At 41.2% G+C, this 26420-nt stretch overlaps 1 protein-coding gene across 1 annotated transcript; it reads left to right on the top strand.

Moving 5' to 3' along the window:
- Positions 1–6975: 6975 nt before the first annotated feature.
- Positions 6976–15908, top strand: LOC106595687 (uncharacterized). Its single transcript, XM_082967897.1, has 3 exons — positions 6976–7755; positions 9466–9903; positions 13617–15908. The coding sequence occupies exons 1-3, from the start codon at positions 7215–7217 to the stop codon at positions 14702–14704; spliced, it is 2067 nt and encodes a 688-aa protein (XP_082824023.1). The 5' UTR covers positions 6976–7214; the 3' UTR covers positions 14705–15908.
- Positions 15909–26420: the final 10512 nt, after the last annotated feature.

Here is a 26420-nt window from a genome sequence, read left to right as displayed (position 1 = left end):
ATATTTATTAACTTATTTCCGGATATCTTCTAAACTACCCACAATGCACAATTTTGCAATGTCAAATTGATGTACTCTGTGCTACCGAGTTCTATGCTAGCTCGGTAGCTAGCTTATGCTGGCTAACATTAGCCACACCTCAATCAATCAATCAATCAATCAATCAATCAATCAATCAATCAATCAAATGTATTTATAAAGCCCTTTTTACAACAGCCGATGACACAAAGTGCTATACAGAAAAATGTGCTATACAGAAACCCAGCCTAATACCCCAAACAGCACACCTCTTCAAATCAAATCAAAGTTGATTTGTTACGTGCGCCGAATACAACAGGTGTAGACCTTACAGTGAAATGCTTCCTTACAGGGTCTAACCAACAGTGCAAAAAAAGTATTTGCTGAACAATAGGTAAGACAAGAAATAAAAACAACAGTAAAAAGACAGTGAAAAATAACAGTAGCGAGGCTATAACAGTAGTGAGGCTACATACAGGCACCGGTTAGTCAGGCTGATTGAGGTAGTATGTACATGAATGTATAGTTAAAGTGACTACACATATATGATAAACAGAGAGTAGCAGCAGGGAAAAAGAGGGTTTGGGGGGCACACAATGCAAATAGTCCAGGTAGCCATTTGATTACCTGTTCAGGAGTATTATGGCTTGGGGGTAAAAACTGTTGAGAAGCCTTTTTGTCCTAGACTTGGCACTCCGGTACCGCTTGCCATGCGGTAGTAGAGAGAACAGTCTCCGACTGGGGTGGCTGGGGTCACCGCCTGTTGTAGAGATCCTGGATGTTGCATCCTCTTGCTCTTCACTGACTGTGTGGCAAAATATTTGTATAATTTACCCAAGATAGACCAGAGCTTATCGTTTCCAATGGGAGCAAATTAATCATAGTGGGCAGAACAAGAGAGGTGGGCAGAGCCAAGCAGGAGCTAGAGAGATCCTATTGGCGCGTTCTAAGTATTTATTTGCATATGTCCTACTGTGTGAAGTGCAATAACTCAATTCTCCCTTGCACTCCTTTTAACCAACGTAATCTTTTGAAACTTTGGCATAAGGTATAGGCTACAAAACGTAGTCCACTGTTTGTTACAGATTCTAGTTATGGAAACAGAAAACTGAATTGAGATCAAACGTTTCATCGATGAGAAAATTTGCAGGATTTCAGCCAGAATCCATCTGGCTACTTCTCGCACAGGGCTTCCTCCCATAACCAAATTTGGTAGTGAGTGGAAAATACAACCAGATGCTTCACATTTATACATCAGGTGCTAAGCTGAAAAGAGTGAAGTTAATCGATCCCAGTCGAGGGAGGACCTGATTTTTTTTGTAGATAATGTTGATGCTACCATCTCTTATGACCAAAAATAACTGCTGGACATCAGAACAGCGATTACTCACCTCTAATGGAACAAAGATTCTTTCTTTAACTAGTCTGACGCGAAGGATATACTGCTGACTCGGGAACGGCCCAAATCCCCATCATTTACGTGAAGAAAAGACTGAGAAAAAGGGGGCTGAGGTCAGGCTGCCTTCTGAGAATTCGCAGGTGAATGAGTAAACCACCACTACCATTTGTTATATGCGCCACTTTTCTGTGTTTTTTTTTGTTGCATTTCTTGAAACAAGTACTTTTTTTTCATTTCACTTGACCAAATTAGACTATTTTGTGTATGTCCATTACATAAAATCCTATTTTAAAAAAACATTTAAAATACAGGTATGTTATGCAACAAAATAGGAAAAAACGCCAAGGGGGTAAATACTTTTGCAAGGCACTGTAAAACTATTGCTATCTATCAATAATGATGAGCCACCAGGTATGGACAACCTGGATGGGAAACTATGGAGAATGGTAGCAGACTGTATTACCACCAGGTATAGACAACCCGGATGGGAAACTATGGAGAATGGTAGCAGACTGTATTACCACCAGGTATAGACAACCTGGATGGGAAACTATGGAGAATGGTAGCAGACTGTATTACCACCAGGTATAGACAACCTGGATGGGAAACTATGGAGAATGGTAGCAGACTGTATTACCACCAGGTATAGACAACCTTGATGGGAAACTATGGAGAATGGAAGCAGACTGTATTACCAACAGGTATAGATAACCTTGATGGGAAACTATGGAGAATGGAAGCAGACTGTATTACCACCAGGTATAGATAACCTTGATGGGAAACTACTGGTAGCAGACTGTATTACCACCAGGTATAGACAACCTTGATGGGAAACTATGGAGAATGGTAGCAGACTGTATTACCACCAGGTATAGACAACCTGGATGGGAAACTATGGAGAATGGTAGCAGACTGTATTACCACCAGGTATAGACAACCTTGATGGGAAACTATGGAGAAAGGTAGCAGACTGTATTGCCACCCCTATTTGCTATACAGTGCATTTTGAAAGTATTCAGAGACCTTTTCCACATTTTGTTACATAACAGCCTTAATCTAAAATTGATAAAATTATACTTTTTCCTCATCAATCTCCACACAATCAATCAAATGTATTTATAAAGCCCTTTTTAAATCAGCCAATGTCACAAAGTGCTGTACAGAAACCCGGCCTAAAACCCCAAACAGCAAGCAATGCATGTGAAAGAAGCACGGTGGCTAGGAAAATCTCCCTAGGAAAAACTCCCTAGAAAGGCCAAAAACCTAGGAAGAAACCTAGAGAGGAACCAGGCTATGAGGGGTGGCCAGTCCTATTCTGGCTGTGCAGGGTGGATATTATAACAGAACATGGTCAAGATGTTAAAATGTTCATAAATGACCAGCATGGTCAAATAATAATAATCATAGTAGTTGTCGAGGGTGCAACAAGCACGTCCGGTGAACAGGTCAGGGTTCCATAGCCGCAGGCAGAACAGTTGAAACTGGAGCAGCAGCACGGCCAGGTGGACTGGGGACAGCAAGGAGTCATCATACCAGGTAGTCCTGAGGCATGGTCCTAGGGCTCAGGTCCTCCGAGAGAAAGACAGAAAGAGAGAATTAGAGGGAGCATATTTAAATTCACACAGGACACCGGATAAGACAAGAGAAATACTCCAGATGTAACAGACTGACCCTAGCCCCCCGACACATAAACTACTGCAGCATAAATACTGGAGGCTGAGACAGGAGGGATCAGAAGACACTGTGGCCCCATCAGATGATACCCCCGGACAGGGCCAAACAGGCAGGATATAACCCCACCCACTTTGCCAAAGCACAGCCCCTACACCACTAGAGGGATGTCTCCAACCACCAACTTACCGTCCTAAGACAAGGCCGAGTATAGCCCACAACGATCTCCGCCATGGCACAACCCAAGGGGGGGCGCCAACCCAGACAGGAAGACCACGTCAGTGACTCAACCCACTCAAGTGACGCACCCCTCCCATGGACGGCATGGAAGAACACCAGTAAGCCAGTGACTCAGCCCCTGTAAAAGGGTTAGAGGCAGAGAATCCCAGTGGAAAGAGGGGAACCGGCAAGGCAGAGACAGCAAGGGCGGTTCGTTGCTCCAGCCTTTCCGTTCACCTTCACACTCCTGGGCCAGACTATACTTAATCATAGGACCTACTGAAGAGATAAGTCTTCAGTAAAGACTTAAAGGTTGAGACTGAGTCTGCGTCTCTCACATTGGTAGGCAGACCATTCCATAAAAATGGAGCTCTATAGGAGAAAGCCCTACCTCCAGCCGTTTGCTTAGAAATTCTAGAGACAATTAGGAGGCCTGCGTCTTGTGACCGTAGCGTACGTGTAGGTATGTACGGCAGGACCAAATCGGAAAGATAGGTAGGAGCAAGCCCATGTAATGCTTTGTAGGTTAGCAGTAAAACCTTGAAATCAGCCCTTGCCTTAACAGGAAGCCAGTGTAGGGAGGCTAGCACTGGAGTAATATGATGAAATTTTTTGGTTCTAGTCAGGATTCTAGCAGCCGTATTTAGCACTAACTGAAGTTTGTTTAGTGCTTTATCCGGGTAGCCGGAAAGTAGAGCATTGCAGTAGTCCAGCCTAGAAGTAACAAAAGCATGGATTAATTTTTCTGCGTCATTTTAGGACAGAAAGTTTCTGATTTTTGCAATGTTACGTAGATGGAAAAAAGCTGTCCTTGAATATGTTCTTCAAAAGAGAGATCAGGGTCCAGAGTAACGCCGAGGTCCTTCACAGTTTTATTTGAGACGACTGTACAACCATCCAGATTAATTGTCAGATTCAACAGAAGATCTCTTTGTTTCTTGGGACCTAGAACAAGCATCTCTGTTTTGTCCGAGTTTAAAAGTAGAAAGTTTGCAGCCATCCACTTCTTTATGTCTGAAACACAGGCTTCTAGCGAGGGCAATTTTGGGGCTTCACCATGTTTCATTGAAATGTACAGCTGTGTGTCGTCCGCATAGCAGTGAAATTTAACATTATGTTTTCGAATGACATCCCCAAGAGGTAAAATATATAGTGAAAACAAGATTGAACTCTTTGGCCAAGTGTCACATCTTGCACCCTCCCTACGGGGAGGCATGGTGGTGGGAGTATCATGCTGTGGGGATGTTTTTCAGCGGCAGGGACTGGGAAACTAGTGAGGATCGAGGGAAAGATGAATAGAGCAAAGTACAGAGAGATCCTTGATAAAAACCTGCTCCAGAGCTCTCAGGACCTCAGACCGGGGCGAAGGTTCCCTTTCCAACAGGACAACGACCCTAAGCACACAGCCAAGACAATGCAGGAGTGGCTTCGTGACAAGTCTCGGAATGCCCTTGAGTGGCCCAGCCAGAGCCCGGACTTGAACCCAATCGAACATCTCTGGAGAGGTCTGAAAATTGCTGTGCAGCAACGCTCCCCATCTGACCTGACAGAGCTTGAGAGGATCTGCAGAGAAGAATGGGAGAAATACAGATGTGCCAAGCTTGTAGAGTCATTCACAAGAAGTCTCGAAGCTGTAATCGCCCACAAAGGTGCTTCAACAAAATACTCAAGGGTCTGAATACTTGGTCAACATACTTATGTAAATGTTATATTTTTTATTTTTAATATGTTTGCAAAAATTTCTAAAAAACTGTTTTTGCTTTTTCATAATGGGGTATTGTGTGTAGATTGACGAGGATTTTTTTTTTTTAAATATATTTTAGAATAAGTCTGTACTTCATCAAAAAGTTAAGGGGTCTGAATACAACACCTTTTCATATTTACCTTAAAACCAGGGAAGCAGATAATGTGGACGTGTTTATCATAGCCTTATCATAGCCTTGCAGTCCATCTTTTTGGTATTTTGTACCAGTTTCTGTCCCTGTACAAAAGCATGGTCTTCAAACTATGGAAGATGTCAAATCATTTAATAATAATTTATTGGAATTACCTGGCACTTTTCCAGACACCCAAAGCTCTTTAAAGTGTACAGGGGGAAATTCACCAACCTAACCCCACTTACATACATTTCCCCTGGTGGCATTCATACGTGTTTGTGCCCAGATCTTGAAAGGGAACAAAAGACAATTTCACTCCACCAGAGGAAAGACAGACAATCAAAAGCCAAAGAGAAATATGCTGCTGAAATGTAACAAGAAGGCAGTAAGTTCAAAGACAGATCACTGTAATACACTTGTACAACATAAATTGGGACTTTAAGATGGGACTTTAAAATGGGTGTCCCAACTCTGTGGTCACTAAAGATCCCATGGCACTTATGAAGCCACTTATGAAGCCGGTCAGCATACAATCTCTCTCATCTGATTGGTCGAGGAGGCGGACCTTCTGACTTTGTGGCTGTGGTCACTAAAGATCCCATGGCACTTATTGCAAGAATATATAAGTGTGGTTAGGGAGCTGAGTTTCCCTGTACACTGTAAAGCGCTTTTGGGCGTCTAGAAAAGTGCAATGTAATTCCAATCAATTATTATTATTATTAAATGTTTTTCCATCTTCCATAGCTTGAAGACCATTCCTTTGTACAGAGACAGGAACTGATACATAATACCTAAAAGGTGGTCTGCAAGGCGATAATAAACAGCATCCACGTTATCTGATTTCCTGGTTTTCAGGTAAATATGAGGAAGTATATCACCTTACTGTTTAAGGTAAAAATCTCAAGATGTTAAATAAATAAATTACTATAATAAAGGTGCCAGAGTGACAAATAAAGTAAAAAGGTTGACGTTTTCATCTTAATATCAGCCAAAAAAATCTGGCAATTTCAAAAATTGTAAATTTTTGTGCACAATGCTGTGAAACTGTGCACATTTGAAACTAAAATATATATTTTTTAAACAATGCAGATATTAGAGTAAACCTATTTGGCTTAGGACAAGTAACTGAGTAAGAGCCAACATCATGATAAGCTTGCAAGCTGAGTTTGAATAAGACATCCAATTACCATTTTGTATTTATAACGGTTGGTTGCATACGCGTCATCACACACCCTCATCTGATTGGTCATTTTCCGAGAACAGTAAAGCGATATTAGTGTCATCACACGAGTAGGCGGGCCTTCTGACTTTGTGACTTTTATGGCCAATTTGAAAAAATAAGAAAAAGAGAATGGACCCCTTTACCTGACACAATTTACAGGTGAGTATGTACGGGGCATATTTTTTCAATATATTTTTTTCCATTTGTTTAACTTGCCAACTCTTTCTTACTTTCAATGACGGCCTACCAGGGAACTGCCTTGTTCAGGGGCAGAACGACAGAGTTTTACCTTGTCAGCTCGGGGATTCGATCCAGTAATCTTTGGTTACTAGCCCAACGCTCTAACCACTAGGCTACCCTGCCGCCCCAATAAATGATAGGAGTACACAGCAAAAATATTAGTGACCATTTAGATAAAAATATATACATAACAATAAACAAATAAATCACATCATTTTGCATCATTTTCTCACAAATTATTAATTTAGAAAGTATACAGGACAAGACTTATTCTAAAGGATTCTAAAAATCCGTGACCCGGAAGTACTTAGTTAATCTTACCCGTTTCACGACAGCCTAATCAGTCACCGCTGTGGCTTGCTGTCCAACATTGCCGAAACATTGGAGCTCTTTAGACGCTGTCGGTGTATATTTGCCTCTGTGTTTTAAACTTCTTTCGTGTAGCTAGTTGTCCCATTTAAGTTAATATTTACGTTGTTAGTCAGGTAGCTAGCTGGCTTGCTAAGTTAGCTTAGCACCACGCTACTCGTTAATGCTAACTAACGTTAGCTAGCTAGCATCACCAACCATGAGTTCACTAAGCTGCTCCCCTCCTGCTAAAGAAGAGGGGATATACTGGTCGGAGAAAGAGGGTCTGGAGATGAACATTGTCGCAAAAGAAGAACAGGAGGATGCTTTCAGAATGAAAAAGGAGATCGAGGTAGAGGATGTTACAGTGAAAGAAGAGGAAGAAGGGATAGAGGCTGTCACAGTGGAAGAGGAAGAGGGGATAGACGCTGTCACAGTGGAAGAGGTATTCGTTTTCAGAATTAAAAAAGAGGAAGAGGCAATAACATTGAAAGAAGAAGAGGATGTTATAGTGAAAGAAGAGAAAGAACCTTATGAAGAGGAAGAGGAGATCGAGGCTGTCACAGTAAAAGAGGAGGAGGTAGAATCTTTCAGAATTAAAAAAGAGGAAGAGGAGGCCATCACATTGAAAGAAGAAGAGGATGTTATAGTGAAAGAAGAGGGAGAACCTTTTGTAGTGGAAAAGGAGGCTATCTTAAGAAAAGAGGAGGGGGAAGACGTTTTGGGAGAGGAAGAAGAGACTGAAGATCTGATTAACACCAGTGAGTACCGTCAGGGTCACAAACTGCCCTTGTTGAATTAATGTATCGTTTTAATATATGCTCTGGGCCTCGCCATTGATTCTTGGAGAATATAACTTATAAATGTCCACTGAGCTCAGAACCTAAAATATAGGCTTGTTTTACTCCATTGTTTGTGAACAATGTAATTGTAAATTAACACTGTATATCCTCAAAACATGGAGGTAGTTAAATGATGCTGAACCTGAGACATGAGACTGTTATGAAATGCATTATGATGTATTTAGAGAATTGGTCCAACTTTTAGAATGTTGAATATTGTTCAAATTCTAGACATTCAGTTGAAATATTCCCCATGTATTGTTAGTGGTGCTCTGACATGGCTGCCGTCATAGGGATGTGACAAATGTACAATTTCTCTTAATGTTTAAACTGCCATTTCTTTTCTCACGTTTAAACGATTTTTTCGGGTGGGGTTTATCATAAAAGGACCTGAATTCACAATTCAGATGTGGTTCAGTCTACTACTGTCCTGGCTTCCTACCGATCCTCACTAGTTATTAGTCAGTAAGTCTAAGTATCATAGTAAAATATGATTTTAAACCTAACCTTATCCACAAAGCTAACTTTATGCCTAACCTTAACCACAAAGCTAACTTTATGCCTAACCTTAACCACAAAGCTAACTTTATGCCTAACCTTAACCACAAAGCTAACTTCATGCCTAACCTTAACCACAAAGCTAACTTTATGCCTAACCTTAACCACAAAGCTAACTTTATGCCTAACCTTAAATTAAGACAAAAAATATATTTTTTGTTTTCATTCATTTGACTTTGTGGCTGTGGTAACTAGTGGAACCCCTACCAGACGCCCCCCCCCCCCCCCCCCCCCCCCACACTTAATGCTGTCCCCCACCCACTCAGTAACAATGGTATTCATGCTGTTCCCCACCCACTCAGTAACAATGGTATTCATGCTGTCCCCCACCCACTCAGTAACAATGGTATTAATGCTGTCCCCCACCCACTCAGTAACAATGGTATTAATGCTGTCCCCCACCCACTCAGTAGCAATGGTATTAATGCTGTCCCCCACCCACTCAGTAGCAATGGTATTTGTATTTATTATGGATCCCCATTAGTTCATGCCAAGGCAGCAGCTACTCTTCCTGGGGTTTATTATGGATCCCCATTAGTTCCTGCCAAGGCAGCAGCTACTCTTCCTGGGGTTTATTATGGATCCCCATTAGTTCATGCCAAGGCAGCAACTACTCTTCCTGGGGTTTATTATGGATCCCCATTAGTTCCTGTTAAGGCAGCAGCTACTCTTCCTGGGGTTTATTATGGATCCCCATTAGTTCATGCCAAGGCAGCAACTACTCTTCATGGGGTTTATTATGGATCCCCATTAGTTCCTGTTAAGGCAGCAGCTACTCTTCCTGGGGTTTATTATGGATCCCCATTAGTTCCTGCCAAGGCAGCACCTACTCTTCCTGGGGTTTATTATGGATCCCCATTAGTTCCTGCCAAGGCAGCAGCTACTCTTCCTGGGATCCAAACACATTAAGGCACTTACATTACACAGAAAACAAAAGATAAAACGGTACATCATATAACATTATTACACCACTACGTATCTACAATACTAAATGTATAATACCAACATACAACAATATCACAATGTATGCTTATGCATGTGTCTGTACCTTTTGTGTTTGCCTCTTCACAGTCCCCGGTATTCATGCTGTCCCCCACCCACTCAGCAACGATGGTATTAATGCTGTCCCCCACCCACTCAGCAACGATGGTATTAATGCTGTCCCCCACCCACTCAGCAACGATGGTATTAATGCTGTCCCCCACCCACTCAGCAACGATGGTATTCATGCTGTCCCCCACCCACTCAGCAACGATGGTATTAATGCTGTCCCCCACCCACTCAGCAACGATGGTATTAATGCTGTCCCCCACCCACTCAGCAACGATGGTATTAATGCTGTCCCCCACCCACTCAGCAACGATGGTATTAATGCTGTCCCCCACCCACTCAGTAACGATGGTATTAATGCTGTCCCCCACCCACTCAGCAACGATGGTATTAATGCTGTCCCCCACCCACTGAGCAACGATGGTATTCATGCTGTCCCCCACCCACTCAGCAACGATGGTATTAATGCTGTTTCATATTCTCTGTTGTGTCTCTCCTCCATGTTCTCTGTTGTGTCTCTCCTCCATATTCTCTGTTGTGTCTCCTCCATGTTCTCTGTTGTGTCTCTCCTCCATGTTCTCTGTTGTCTCTCCTCCATGTTCTCTGTTGTCTCTCCTCCATGTTCTCTGTTGTCTCTCCTCCATGTTCTCTGTTGTCTCTCCTCCATATTCTCTGTTGTGTCTCTCCTCCATGTTCTCTGTTGTCTCTCCTCCATGTTCTCTGTTGTCTCTCCTCCATGTTCTCTGTTGTCTCTCCTCCATGTTCTCTGTTGTCTCTCCTCCATGTTCTCTGTTGTCTCTCCTCCATGTTCTCTGTTGTCTCTCCTCCATGTTCTCTGTTGTCTCTCCTCCATGTTCTCTGTTGTCTCTCCTCCATGTTCTCTGTTGTCTCTCCTCCATGTTCTCTGTTGTCTCTCCTCCATGTTCTCTGTTGTCTCTCCTCCATGTTCTCTGTTGTCTCTCCTCCATGTTCTCTGTTGTGTCTCCTCCATGTTCTCTGTTGTCTCTCCTCCATGTTCTCTGTTGTCTCTCCTCCATGTTCTCTGTTGTCTCTCCTCCATGTTCTCTGTTGTCTCTCCTCCATGTTCTCTGTTGTGTCTCTCCTCCATGTTCTCTGTTGTGTCTCTCCTCCATGTTCTCTGTTGTCTCTCCTCCATGTTCTCTGTTGTCTCTCCTCCATGTTCTCTGTTGTCTCTCCTCCATGTTCTCTGTTGTGTCTCTCCTCCATGTTCTCTGTTGTCTCTCTTCCATGTTCTCTGTTGTCTCTCCTCCATGTTCTCTGTTGTGTCTCTCCTCCATGTTCTCTGTTGTGTGTGTCTCTCCTCCATGTTCTCTGTTGTGTGTGTGTCTCTCCTCCATGTTCTCTGTTGTGTGTGTGTCTCTCCTCCATGTTCTCTGTTGTGTCTCCTCCATGTTCTCTGTTGTCTCTCCTCCATGTTCTCTGTTGTGTGTGTGTCTCTCCTCCATGTTCTCTGTTGTGTGTGTGTCTCTCCTCCATGTTCTCTGTTGTGTGTGTCTCTCTCCTCCATGTTCTCTGTTGTGTGTGTCTCTCTCCTCCATGTTCTCTGTTGTGTGTGTCTCTCTCCTCCATGTTCTCTCCATAATGACAAATCAAAAACAGGTTGTTTATAATTTTTTGTTAAATATATAAAAAATAAAAACTGAAATATGACATTTACATAAGTATTCAGTACTTTGTTGAAGCACCTTTGGCAGCGATTACAGCCTCAAGTCTTCTTGGGTATGGCGCTACAAGCTTGGCACACCTGTATTTGGGGAGTTTCTCCCATTCTTCTCTGCATATCCTCTGAAGCTCTGTCAGGTTGGACGGGGAGCGTCACTGCACAGCTATTTTCAGGTCTCTCCAGAGATGTTCGACCAGGTTCAAGTCCTGGCTCTGGCTGGACCACTCAAGGACATTCCGAGACTTGTTCTGAAGCCACTCCTGCGTTGTCTTGGCTGTGTGCTTAGGGTCATTGTCCTGTTGGAAAGATGAGGACCCCAGTCTGAGGTCCTGAGCGTTCTGGATCAGGTTTTCATCAAGGATCTCTCTGAACTTTGCTCCATTCATCTTTCCCTCGATTCTGACTAGTCTCCCAGGCCCTGCCGCTGAACAACATCCCCACAGTATGATGCTGTCACCACCACGCTTCACCGTAGGGCTAGTGCTAGATTTCCTCCAGATTTGACATTCAGGCCAATGAGTTAAGTTTTGGTTTCATCAGACCAGATAATCTTGTTTCTCATGGTCGGACAGTCCTTTAGGTGCCATTTGTCAAACTCCAAGCAGGCTGTCATGTGCCTTTTACTGAGGAGTGGCTTCTGTCTGGCCACTCTACCATAAAGGCCTGATTGGTAGAGTGCTGCAGAGATGGTTGTCCTTCTGGAAGGTTCTATATAAACAGGTGTGATGTCCAATCAATTGAATTTACCACAGGTGGTATCCCAATCAAGTTGTAGAAACATCTCTAGGATGATCAATGGAAACGGGATGCAACTGATCTTAATTTTGAGTCTCATAGCAAAGGGTCTGAATACTTATGTAAATAAGGTATTTCATTTTTTTTTTTTTAAACCTGTTTTCACTTTGTCATTATGAGATATTGTGATGTCATTATGGGATATTGTGATGTCATTATGGGATATTGTGATGTCATTATGGGGTATTGTGTGTAGATTGTTGAGGAACATGTTTTATTTAATCAATTTTTGAATAAGGCTGTTCCGTAACAAAATGTAGAAAAAGTCAAAGGATCTGAATACTTTCCGAAGGCACTGTATGTATGCCATTGACCCAACTGTTGACCAGACTATGTTAGAGCTGCTGTCTGACCTTGTTACCTAACAGAATGCCCTGGTTGGTTTAAAACTTGTACTGTAATTTGGACAAGACTAAATACATGTTGTTCTGTAGTTCTCTCCAGGATGTTTCAGATGAACTACCGTAATTTCCGGACTATTAAGCGCACCTGAATATAAGCCGCACCCACTGATTTTTTTAAATTTTGAACATAAATAAGCCGCACATGTCTATAAGCCGCAGGTGCCTACCGGTACATTGAAACAAATGAACTTTACACAGGCTTTAACGAAACACGGCTTGTAACAAAAATAAATAGGCTTTAACGAAACACGGCTTGTAACAAAAAATAAAACATTTGCAGTAAGCTTTAGTTGTCTTTTTGCACTGAGTCAATTCCTCACGCTGCTGTTTCCAACGTCTTATCATCGACTCATTAAGACCAAGCTCCCGTGCAGCAGCTCTATTTCCTTTTCCAACAGCCAGATCAATTGCCTTCAACTTGAAAGCTGCATCATATGCATTTCTCCGTGTCTTTGCCATGATGAGGGTGACAAAATGACTACTGTAATCAGAATGATGGGAAGTTTGAGAGCGCTCGATTTAATCTAAACAGTAAACAAAAAAGTTGTTTGACCTTAACCCGTTCGGCAATTTCATTGGTCTAATAAAAGCTTCATGCCGCCAAAAAACTGAGCACGTCACAGAATGTTTTTTTAATTTTTATTTTTTAATTGAAAGCGGGAAAAATCCATATATTAGCCGCATCATTGTTTAAGCCGCGAGGTTCAAAGCCTGGGAAAAAAGTTGGGGCTTATAGTCCGGAATTTACGGTATATATTTATTCACTGGATGGTTCTCCCATCGATCGGGTTCCTATAAATATTTGGGCATTTGGATTGACAAAGACTTAATGTTTTTAAAGAAGCATACGGGTGAGATAGTTAAAGAAAATCTAAGATTTAAACCGGGCTTCTTTTTTTCTAGATCTTGCTTCCCTAAACAGCAGAAGCAGATTGAACAGTCAACTTTCCTGACAGTTATAAAAAAGGGTTTCTACTATTTCCTTTCATGTTCTGGAAATATCTGATTTTCTGTGGTGTTTTAGTGACCTCATGGCACAGTGTGGGTGGGTTTACATTGTTTGTTTTATTATTATTTATACATTATCAGAAAGCCTAAATCTTCCCCTAAAAAAAATAGGATGGATGGAACTTTTAAAAGGCATTACATGAGATTATCACAAATAACCAATCAGCATTTTATAATGAGGGATCTAGTCTGGATTAAACCTCATAGGAACACAGTTTAATCATGTGGAGGTTTCATTCAGGAATATTTGTTAACAAAATAATCTGTTTTATCTTTGGCAGGAGAGAAACCAGACTCTCACTCTGACAGCGGGACGAGTCCTTCAGGGGATCCAGACCCAGAGATTCCCAAACCAGCGACACGACACAACTGCTCCCAGTGTGGAAAGAGTTTTAAGTGGTTATGTAAGCTCAAAGAGCATGAGAGAACACACACAAGAGAAAAACTCTTCCAATGCTCCCATTGTGAAAAGAGATTTAACCAGTCATCACTTCTGAAAGAGCATGAGAAAATACACACAGGAGAGAAGCCTTTCCGATGTTCCCAGTGTGGAAAGGGTTTTACATGGTTAAGGCACCTAAAAGAGCATGAGAGGATACACACAGGAGAGAAGCCTTTCCATTGCTCCCAGTGTGGAAAGCGTTATACTCGATTAGCACACCTAAAAATACATGAGAGAATACACTCTGGAGTGAAGGCTTACCTCTGTTCCCAGTGTGGAAAGAATTTTAGGTGGTTAGAGAACCTGAAGCAGCATGAAAGGACACACACAGGGGAGAAGCCTTACCATTGCTCTCAGTGTGGAAAGGATTTTACCACATTAGGGAACGTAAAAGAGCATAAGAAGAAACACACAGGAGAAAAACCTTTACAATGTACCCAGTGTGGAAAGAGATTTACACATTTAGGAAATCTGAAAAGGCATGAAGGAATACACACAGGAGAAAAACTCTACCACTGCTCTCAGTGTGGAAAGCGGTTTACCCAGTTAGGGTATTTGAAAAAACATGAGAAAATACACTCTGAAGAGAAGCCTTACCCCTGCTCTCACTGTGGAAAGAGTTTTAGGTGGTTAGGGGACCTGAAAGAGCATGAGAGGACGCACACAGGGGAGAAACCGTACCACTGCTCCTTGTGCGGAAAGGATTTTACCAAGTTAGGGAACCTAAAAGAGCATAAGAAGAAACACACAGGAGAAAAGCCTTACCAATGCTCCCTGTGTGAAAAGACTTTTACGCAGTTAGGGGGCCTGAAATATCACGAGGGGACACACACAGAAAAAAAGACCTACCACTGCTCTCAGTGTCAAAAGACATTTACCCGATTAGGGAACCTGAAAAAGCATGAGAGAATACACACACTCAGGTGAGGATAAGACCGTCCACTGCTCACAGTGTAGAAAGAGTTTAGGTCAGTTAGGGAACCGGAAAGAGCATGAAAAACACATACAGCAGAGAAGCCTTACTACTGCTCTAATGACGGAAAGACATTTTCCCGGTCAGAGGACTTGAAATCACATGACAGAATAGAGGCTGTATTCTGAAATGTGTGTTTTGTTTATACCACATGAAATCATATTGTTTATACGAAATCATATTGTTTATATGAAATCATGTTTTGATTATGACATGTTTAGATTATGACATGTTTTGATTATGGATTCTGATTGATGGAACCCTTAGATGTTCATAATTGTGTTCCAATTGTTCATTATGTATTTTGGGGCTCCCGAGGGAGGCAGGCACTACATCGGTCTGAGGCACTACATCTCAGTGCTTGAGGCGTCACTTCAGACCCTGGTTTGATTCCAGGCTGAATCACAACCGGCCGTGATTGGGAGTCCCGTAGGGCGGCGCAAAATTGGCCCAGCGTCGTCCAGGTTAGGGTTTGGCCGGGGTAGGCCGTCATTGTGAATAAGAATTCATTCTTACCTGACTTGTCTAGTTAATGGTTAAATGATTATTCTTTTTTAATTATTAGATGTTAATTAATACGATTAATACGAAATTTTCAAATGTAAATTAAAATTGGATGAATAGAATGTTATTTTAAATATACTTTTTTTTTATTCGAACCTTAACTTCTCATGAGGGTGGATGTGTCATCTGACCATGCCACCAATTCTAATTCAAGTGCCAAAGAACTGTACCCAGTACCACAACATTTTAGCCAAAAACCTGGTTGCCTCTGCCAGGAGGCTGACACTCGAGACCACTGTGTCCTTAGGAACCTTCAATGCTGCAGGCATTTTTTGGTACCCTTCGCCAGATCTGTGCCTTCGACACAATCCTGTCTCTGAGCTCTTCGGACAATTCTTTCGACTTCATGGCTTGGTTTTTGCTCTTACATGCACTGTCAACCTTTATAGATAGGTGTGTGCCTTTCCAAATGATGTCTATTCAATTGAATTTACCACAGGTGTTGTCCAATCAAGTTGTAGAAACATCTCAAGGATGATCAATGGAAACAGGATGCACCAGAGCTCAATTTCGAGTCTCATATCAAAAGGGTCTGAATACTGATGTAAATAAGGTATTTTCGTTTATTTGTAATAAATTTGCAAAAATGTAAAACCTGTTTTCTCTTTGTCATTATAAGGTATTGTGTGTAGATTAGTAAAAAAAGGGGTTTCATCCATTTTAGAATAAAGCTGTTAGGTAAGAAAATGTGGAAATGGTGAAGGGGTCTGAATACACTGTAGATGGTGATGCTAGATGTTATTGATAATGTTTGTTTGTGGGTGAAGGATGGGTAGCCTACTTCCAGTACTTTTTTACTTGTAGCTACCCTAGCTAGTTGTACTATTTTGGTCTGTTTTTTTTACTTGTAGCTACCCTAGCTAGTTGTACTATTTTGGTCTGGTTTTTTGAGAGGTTTCGGAGATGAACTGATTAGCATCCTCTCTTGAGTCAATAGTGTGCTAACTTTACTGCAGGAAGATATTGATCTGTTTGCTCTTACCTTCTGGACAGCAGATCATTAGTATAGCAAGTAGACAAGGTGTGAAAGTGAAAGTCACCCAGTAAAATACTACTGGAGTAAAACTATAGATACCTTAATAGAAAGTCACCCAGTAAAATACTACTGGAGTAAAACTATAGATAGCTTAATAGAAACTCACCCAGTAAAATACTACTGGAGTAAAACTATAGATAGCTTAATAGAAGGTCACCCAGTAAAATACTACTGGAGTACAACTATAGATAGCTTAATAGAAGGTCACCCAGTAAAATACTACTGGAGTAAAAGTATTTGGTTCTAAATATACTTTACTATCAAGAGTTAAAGTATAAATCACTTCAAATTCCTTCTATTATGCAAAGCAGACAGCACCATTTTCTTGTTTTTTTAAAAGTTATGGATAGCCAGGGGCACACTCAGACATAATTTACAAAAGATACATTTGTGTTTAGTGAGTCCGCCAGATCAGAGGCAGAAGGGATGACAATATATTGTCTTGATAAAAAACTACTTAAGCAGTACTTTAAAGTATTTTTACTTAAGTATTTTACACCGCTGGAGCTCTCTGATAGTCATTATAGAATATGGAGCTCTCTGATAGTCATAATAGAATATGGAACTCTCTGATAGTCATAATATCATAACCGCCATCGATAAGAGACATTACTGTGCAGCTGTATTTATCGACCTGGCCAAGGCTTTCGACTCTGTCAATCACCACATTCTTATCGGCAGACTCAACGGCCTTGGTTTCTCAAATGACTGCCTCGCCTGGTTCACCAACTACTTCTCAGACATAGTTCAGTGTGTCAAATCGGAGGGCCTGTTGTCCGGACCTCTGGCAGTCTCTATGGGGTTGCCACAGGGTTCAATTCTCAGGCCGACTTTTTTCTCTGTATACATCAATGATGTCGCTCTTGCTGCTGGTGATTCTCTGATCCACCTCTACGCAGACAACACCATTCTGTATACTTCTGGCCCTTCTTGGGACACTGTGTTAACTAACCTCCATACAAGCTTCAATGCCATACAACTCTCCTTCCGTGGCCTCCAACTGCTCTTAAATGCAAGTAAAACTAAATGCATGCTCTTCAACCGATCGCTGCCTGCACCTGCCTGCCTGTCCAGCATCACTACTCTGGACGGTTCTGACTTAGAATATGTGGACAACTACAGATACCTAGGTGTCTGGTTAGACTGTAAACTCTCCTTCCAGACTCACATTAAGCATCTCCAATCCAAAATTAAATCTAGTATCAGCTTCCTATTTCACAACAAAGCATCCTTCACTCATGCTGCCAAACATACCCTCGTAAAACTGACTATTCTACTGATCCTTGACTTCGGCGATGTCATTTACAAAATAGCCTCCAACACTCTACTCAACAAATTGGATGCAGTCTATCACGGTGCCATCCGTTTTATCACCAAAGCCCCATATACTACCCACCACTGCGACCTATACGCTCTTGTTCCCTCGCTTCACATTCGTCGCCAAACCCACTGGCTCCAGGTCATCTATAAGTCTTTGCTAGGTAAAGCCCCGCCTTATCTCAGCTCACTGGTCACCATAGCAGCACCCACCCATAGCACGCGCTCCAGCAGGTATATTTCACTGGTCACCCACAAAGCCAATTCCTACTTTGCCCGCCTCTCCTTCCAGTTCTCTGCTGCCAATGACTGGAACGAATTGCAAAAATCACTGAATCTGGAGACTCGTATCTCCCTCACTAACTTTAATCACCAGCTGTCAGAGCAGCTCACAGATCACTGCACTTGTACACAGCCCATCTGTAAATAGCCCATCCAACCACCTCATCCCCATACTTTTATTTATTTATTTATTTATTTTTGCTCATTTGCACCCTAGTATCTCTACTTGCACATTCATCTTCTGCACATCTATCACTCCAGTGTTTAATTGCTAAATTGTAATTATTTCGCATAATGGCCTATTTATTGCCTTACCTCCCTTATCTTACCTCATTTGCACACACTGTATATAGACTTTTTCTATTGTGTTATTTATTGACTGTATGTTTGTTTATTCCATGTGTAACTCTGTGTTGTTGTTTGTGTTGCACTGCTTTGCTTTATCTTGGCCAGTCGCAGTTGTAAATGAGAACTTGTTCTCAACTGGCCTACCTGGTCAAATAAAGGTGAAATATATATACTGCTCAAAAAAATAAAGGGAACACTTAAACAACACATCCTAGATCTGAATGAAATACATAATCTTATTAAATACTTTTCTCTTTACATAGTTGAATGTGCTGACAACAAAATCACGCAAAAATAATCAATGGAAATCCAATTGATCAACCCATGGAGGTCTGGATTTGGAGTCACACTCAAAATTAAAGTGGAAAACCACACTACAGGCTGATCCAACTTTGATGTAATGTCCTTAAAACAAGTCAAAATGAGGCTCAGTAGTGTGTGTGGCCTCCACGTGCCTGTATGACCTCCCTACAATGCCTGGGCATGCTCCTGATGAGGTGGCGGATGGTCTCCTGAGGGATCTCCTCCCAGACCTGGACTAAAGCATCTGCCAACTCCTGGACAGTCTGTGGTGCAACGTAGCGTTGGTGGATGGAGCGAGACATGATGTCCCAGATGTGCTCAATTGGATTCAGGTCTGGGGAACGGGCGGGCCAGTCCATAGCATCAATGCCTTCCTCTTGCAGGAACTGCTGACACACTCCAGCCACATGAGGTCTAGCATTGTCTTGCATTAGGAGGAACCCAGGGCCTACCGCACCAGCATATGGTCTCACAAGGGGTCTGAGGATCTCATCTCGGTACCTAATGGCAGTCAGGCTATCTCTGGCGAGCACATGGAGGGCTGTGCGGCCCCCCAAAAAATGCCACCCCACACCATGACTGACCCACCGCCAAACCGGTCATGCTGGAGGATGTTGCAGGCAGCAGAACATTCTCCACGGCGTCTCCAGACTCTGTCATGTCTGTCACGTGCTCAGTGTGAACCTGCTTTCATCTGTGAAGAGCACAGGGCGCCAGTGGCGAATTTGCCAATCTTGGTGTTCTCTGGCAAATGCCAAACTCCCTGCACGGTGTTGGGCTGTAAGCACAACCCCCACCTGTGGACGTCGGGCCCTCATACCACCCTCATGGAGTCTGTTTCTGACCATTTGAGCAGACACATGCACATTTGTGGCCTGCTGGAGGTCATTTTGCAGGGCTCTGGCAGTGCTCCTCCTGCTCCTCCTTGCACAAAGGCGGAGGTAGCGGTCCTGCTGCTGGGTTGTTGCCCTCCTACGGCCTCCTCCACGTCTCCTGATGTACTGGCTTGTCTCCTGGTAGCGCCTCCATGCTCTGGACACTATGCTGACAGACACAGCAAACCTTCTTGCCACAGCTCGCATTGATGTGCCATCCTGGATGAGCTGCACTACCTGAGCCACTTGTGTGGGTTGTAGACTCCGTCTCATGCTACCACTAGAGTGAAAGCACCGCCAGCATTCAAAAGTGACCAAAACATCAGCCAGGAAGCATAGGAACTGAGAAGTGGTCTGTGGTCCCCACCTGCAGAACCACTCCTTTATTGGGGGTGTCTTGCTAATTGCCTATAATTTCCACCTGTTGTCTATTCCATTTGCACAACAGCATGTGAAATTTATTGTCAATCAGTGTTGCTTCCTAAGTGGACAGTTTAATTTCAAAGAAGTGTGATTGACTTGGAGTTACATTGTGTTGTTTAAGTGTTCCCTATATTTTTTTGAGCAGTGTATATATATATATATATATATATATATATATATATATATGTATATATATATATACAGTGTGGCAAAAAAGTATTTAGTCAGCCACCAATTGTGCAAGTTCTCCCACTTAAAAAGATGAGAGGCCTGTAATTTTCATCATAGGTACACTTCAACTATGACAGACAAAATGAGAAAAAAAATTCTTGAAAATCACATTGTAGGATGTTTTATGAATTTATTTGCAAATTATGGTGGAAAATAAGTATTTGGACAATAACAAAAGTTTATCTCAATACTTTGTTATATACCCTTTGTTGGCAATGACACAGGTCAAACGTTTTCTGTAAGTCTTCACAAGGTTTTCACACACTGTTGCTGGTATTTTGGCCCATTCCTCCATGCAGATCTCCTCTAGAGCAGTGATGTTTTGGGGCTGTCGCTGGGCAACACGGACTTTCAACTCCCTCCAAAGATTTTCTATGGGGTTGAGATCTGAAGACTGGCTAGGCCACTCCAGGACCTTGAAATACTTCTTACGAAGCCACTCCTTTGTTGCCCGGGCGGTGTGTTTGGGATCATTGTCATGCTGAAAGACCCAGCCACGTTTCATCTTCAATGCCCTTGCTGATGGAAGGAGGTTTTCACTCAAAATCTCACGATACATGGCCCAATTCATTCTTTCCTTTACACGGATCAGTCGTCCTGGTCCCTTTGCAGAAAAACAGCCCCAAAGCATGATGTTTCCACCCCCATGCTTCACAGTAGGTATGGTGTTCTTTGGATGCAACTAGGCATTCTTTGTCCTCTAAACACGACGAGTTGAGTTTTTACCAAAAAGTTCTATTTTGGTTTCATCTGACCATATGACATTCTCCCAATCCTCTTCTGGATCATCCAAATGCTCTCTAGCAAACTTCAGACGGGCCTGGACATGTACTGGCTTAAGCAGGGGTAAACGTCTTGCACTGCAGGATTTGAGTCCCTGGCGGCGTAGTGTGTTACTTACTGATGGTAGGCTTTGTTACTTTGGTCCCAGCTCTCTGCAGGTCATTCACTAGGTCCCCCCGTGTGGTTCTGTGATTTTTGCTCACCGTTCTTGTGATCATTTTGACCCCACGGGGTGAGATCTTGCGTGGAGCCCCAGATCGAGGGAGATTATCAGTGGTCTTGTATGTCTTCCATTTCCTAATAATTGTTCCCACAGTTGATTTCTTCAAACCAAGCTGCTTACCTATTGCAGATTCAGTCTTCCCAGCCTGGTGCAGGTCTACAATTTTGTTTCTGGTGTCCTTTGACAGCTCTTTGGTCTTGGCCATAGTGGAGTTTGGAGTGTGACTGTTTGAGGTTGTGGACAGGTGTCTTTAATACTGATAACAAGTTCAAACAGGTGCCATTAATACAGGTAACGAGTGGAGGACAGAGGAGCCTCTTAAAGAAGAAGTTACAGGTCTGTGAGAGCCAGAAATCTTACTTGTTTGTAGGTGACCAAATACTTATTTTCCACCATAACGTGCAAATAAATTAATTAAAAATCCTACAATGTGATTTTCTGGATTTTTTCTTCTCATTTTGTCTGTCATAGTTGACGTGTACCTATGATGAAAATTACAGGCCTCTCTCATATTTTTTAAGTTGGAGAATTTGCACAATTGGTGGCTGATTAAATACTTTTTTGCCCCACTGTATATATATATATATATATATATATATAAAGAATATGGAGCTCTCTAGTAATATAATATGGAGCTCTCTGATAGTCATAATAGAATATGGAGCTCTCTGATAGTCATAATAGAATATGGAGCTCTCTGATAGTCATAATAGAATATGGAGCTCTCTGGTTGTCATAATAGAATATGGAGCTCTCTGATAGTCATAATAGAATATGGAGTTCTCTGATAATAGAATATGGAGCTCTCTGGTAGTCATAATAGAATATGGAGCTCTCTGATAATAGAATATGGAGCTCTCTGATAATAGAATATGGAGCTCTCTGGTAGTCATAATAGAATATGGAGCTCTCTGATAATAGAATATGGAGCTCTCTGGTAGTCATAATAGAATATGGAGCTCTCTGATAGTCATAATAGAATATGGAGCTCTCTGATAATAGAATATGGAGCTCTCTGGTAGTCATAATAGAATATGGAGCTCTCTGATAGTCATAATAGAATATGGAGCTCTCAGATAATAGAATATGGAGCTCTCTGATAATAGAATATGGAGCTCTCTGATAGTCATAATAGAATGTGGAGCTCTTTGATAGTCATAATAGAATATGGAGCTCTCTGATAGTCATAATAGAATATGGAGCTCTCAGATAATAGAATATGGAGCTCTCTGATAACAGAATATGAAGCTCTCTGGTAGTCATAACAGAATATGGAGCTCTTTGATAGTCATAATAGAATATGGAGCTCTCTGATAGTCATAATAGAATATGGAGCTCTCTGATAGTCATAATAGAATATGGAGCTCTCTGATAGTCATAATAGAATATGGGGCTCTCTGGTAGTCATAATAGAATATGGAGCTCTCTGATAACAGAATGTGGAGCTCTCTGATAGTCATAATAGAATATGGCGCTCTCTGATAATAGAATATGGAGCTCTCTGATAGTCATAATAGAATATGGAGCTCTCTGATAGTCATAATAGAATATGGAGCTCTCTGGTTGTCATAATAGAATATGGATCTCTCTGATAGTCATAATAGAATATGGAGCTCTCTGGTTGTCATAATAGAATATGGAGCTCTCTGATAGTCATAATAGAATATGGAGCTCTCTGGTTGTCATAATAGAATATGGAGCTCTCTGATAGTCATAATAGAATATGGAGCTCTCTGATAGTCATAATAGAATATGGAGCTCTATGATAGTCATAATAGAATATGGAGCTCTCTGATAGTCATAATAGAATATGGAGCTCTCTGATAGTCATAATAGAATATGGAGCTCTCTGATAGTCATAATAGAATATGGGGCTCTCTGGTAGTCATAATAGAATATGGAGCTCTCTGATAACAGAATGTGGAGCTCTCTGATAGTCATAATAGAATATGGCGCTCTCTGATAATAGAATATGGAGCTCTCTGATAGTCATAATAGAATATGGAGCTCTCTGATAGTCATAATAGAATATGGAGCTCTCTGATAGTCATAATAGAATATGGAGCTCTCTGATAGTCATAATAGAATATGGAGCTCTCTGATAGTCATAATAGAATATGGGGCTCTCTGGTAGTCATAATAGAATATGGAGCTCTCTGATAACAGAATGTGGAGCTCTCTGATAGTCATAATAGAGTATGGCGCTCTCTGATAATAGAATATGGAGCTCTCTGATAGTCATAATAGAATATGGAGCTCTCTGATAGTCATAATAGAATATGGAGCTCTCTGGTTGTCATAATAGAATATGGAGCTCTTTGATAGTCATAATAGAATATGGAGCTCTCTGATAGTCATAATAGAATATGGAGCTCTATGATAGTCATAATAGAATATGGAGCTCTCTGTAGTCATAATAGAATATGGAGCTCTCTGATAGTCATAATAGAATATGGAGCTCTCTGATAGTCATAATAGAATATGGAGCTCTCTGATAGTCATAATAGAATATGGGCTCTCTGTAGTCATAATAGAATATGGAGCTCTCTGATAGTCATTATAGAATATGGAGCTCTCTGATAGTCATAATAGAATATGGAGCTCTCTGGTAGTCATAATAGAATATGGAGCTCTCTGGTTGTCATAATAGAATATGGAGCTCTCTGATAGTCATAATAGAATATGGAGCTCTCTGGTTGTCATAATAGAATATGGAGCTCTCTGATAGTCATAATAGAATATGGAGCTCTCTGGTTGTCATAATAGAATATGGAGCTCTCTGATAGTCATAATAGAATATGGAGCTCTCTGATAGTCATAATAGAATATGGAGCTCTCTGATAGTCATTATAGAATATGGAGCTCTCTGATAGTCATAATAGAATATGGGCCTCTCTGGTAGTCATAATAGAATATGGAGCTCTCTGATAACAGAATGTGGAGCTCTCTGATAGTCATAATAGAATATGGCGCTCTCTGATAATAGAATATGGAGCTCTCTGGTTGTCATAATAGAATATGGAGCTCTCTGATAGTCATAATAGAATATGGAGCTCTCTGATAGTCATAATAGAATATGGAGCTCTCTGATAGTCATAATAGAATATGGAGCTCTCTGATAGTCATAATAGAATATGGAGCTCTCTGATAGTCATAATAGAATATGGGGCTCTCTGGTAGTCATAATAGAATATGGAGCTCTCTGATAACAGAATGTGGAGCTCTCTGATAGTCATAATAGAATATGGCGCTCTCTGATAATAGAATATGGAGCTCTCTGATAGTCATAATAGAATATGGAGCTCTCTGATAGTCATAATAGAATATGGAGCTCTCTGGTTGTCATAATAGAATATGGAGCTCTCTGATAGTCATAATAGAATATGGAGCTCTCTTATAGTCATAATAGAATATGGAGCTCTCTGGTTGTCATAATAGAATATGGAGCTCTCTGATAGTCATAATAGAATATGGAGCTCTCTGATAGTCATAATAGAATATGGAGCTCTCTGATAGTCATAATAGAATATGGGGCTCTCTGGTAGTCATAATAGAATATGGAGCTCTCTGATAACAGAATGTGGAGCTCTCTGATAGTCATAATAGAATATGGCGCTCTCTGATAATAGAATATGGAGCTCTCTGATAGTCATAATAGAATATGGAGCTCTCTGATAGTCATAATAGAATATGGAGCTCTCTGGTGTCATAATAGAATATGGACTCTCTGTAGTCATAATAGAATATGGAGCTCTCTGATAGTCATAATAGAATATGGAGCTCTCGATAAGAATTGGAGCTCTCTGATAATAGAATATGGAGCTCTCTGATAGTCATAATAGAATATGGAGCTCTCTGATAGTCATAATAGAATATGGAGCTCTCTGATAGTCATAATAGAATATGGAGCTCTCTGGTAGTCATAATAGAATATGGAGCTCTCTGATAGTCATAATAGAATATGGAGCTCTCTGATAGTCATAATAGAATATGGAGCTCTCTGATAGTCATAATAGAATATGGAGCTCTCTGATAGTCATAATAGAATATGGGGCTCTCTGGTAGTCATAATAGAATATGGAGCTCTCTGATAACAGAATGTGGAGCTCTCTGATAGTCATAATAGAATATGGCGCTCTCTGATAATAGAATATGGAGCTCTCTGATAGTCATAATAGAATATGGAGCTCTCTGATAGTCATAATAGAATATGGAGCTCTCTGGTTGTCATAATAGAATATGGAGCTCTCTGATAGTCATAATAGAATATGGAGCTCTCTGGTTGTCATAATAGAATATGGAGCTCTCTGATAGTCATAATAGAATATGGAGCTCTCTGGTTGTCATAATAGAATATGGAGCTCTCTGATAGTCATAATAGAATATGGAGCTCTCTGGTTGTCATAATAGAATATGGAGCTCTCTGATAGTCATAATAGAATATGGAGCTCTCTGGTTGTCATAATAGAATATGGAGCTCTCTGATAGTCATAATAGAATATGTAGCTCTCTGATAGTCATAATAGAATATGGGGCTCTCTGGTAGTCATAATAGAATATGGCGCTCTCTGATAATAGAATATGGAGCTCTCTGATAGTCATAATAGAATATGGAGCTCTCTGATAGTCATAATAGAATATGGAGCTCTCTGGTTGTCATAATAGAATATGGAGCTCTCTGATAGTCATAATAGAATATGGGGCTCTCTGGTAGTCATAATAGAATATGGCGCTCTCTGATAATAGAATATGGAGCTCTCTGATAGTCATAATAGAATATGGAGCTCTCTGATAGTCATAATAGAATATGGAGCTCTCTGGTTGTCATAATAGAATATGGAGCTCTCTGATAGTCATAATAGAATATGGAGCTCTCTGGTGTCATAATAGAATATGGAGCTCTCTGATAGTCATAATAGAATATGGAGCTCTCTGATAGTCATAATAGAATATGGAGCTCTCTGGTAGTCATAATAGAATATGGAGCTCTCTGATAACAGAATATGGAGCTCTCTGGTAGTCATAATAGAATATGGAGCTCTCTGGTAGTCATAATAGAATATGGAGCTCTCTGATAACAGAATATGGAGCTCTCTGGTAGTCATAATAGAATATGGAGCTCTCTGGTAGTCATAATAGAATATGGAGCTCTCTGATAACAGAATATGGAGCTCTCTGGTAGTCATACTAGAATATGGAGCTCTCTGATAACAGAATATGGAGCTCTCTGGTAGTCATACTAGAATATGGAGCTCTCTACCATCTGGTATAAAATACAGTATATA

The sequence above is a fragment of the Salmo salar genome, chromosome 02 (assembly GCF_965601325.2).
Source record: "Salmo salar chromosome 02, fSalSal1, whole genome shotgun sequence".
Lineage (NCBI taxonomy): Eukaryota > Metazoa > Chordata > Actinopteri > Salmoniformes > Salmonidae > Salmo > Salmo salar.
Note: the sequence above shows the minus strand (reverse complement) of the source record. Positions and strands in the feature narration are given on the sequence as shown.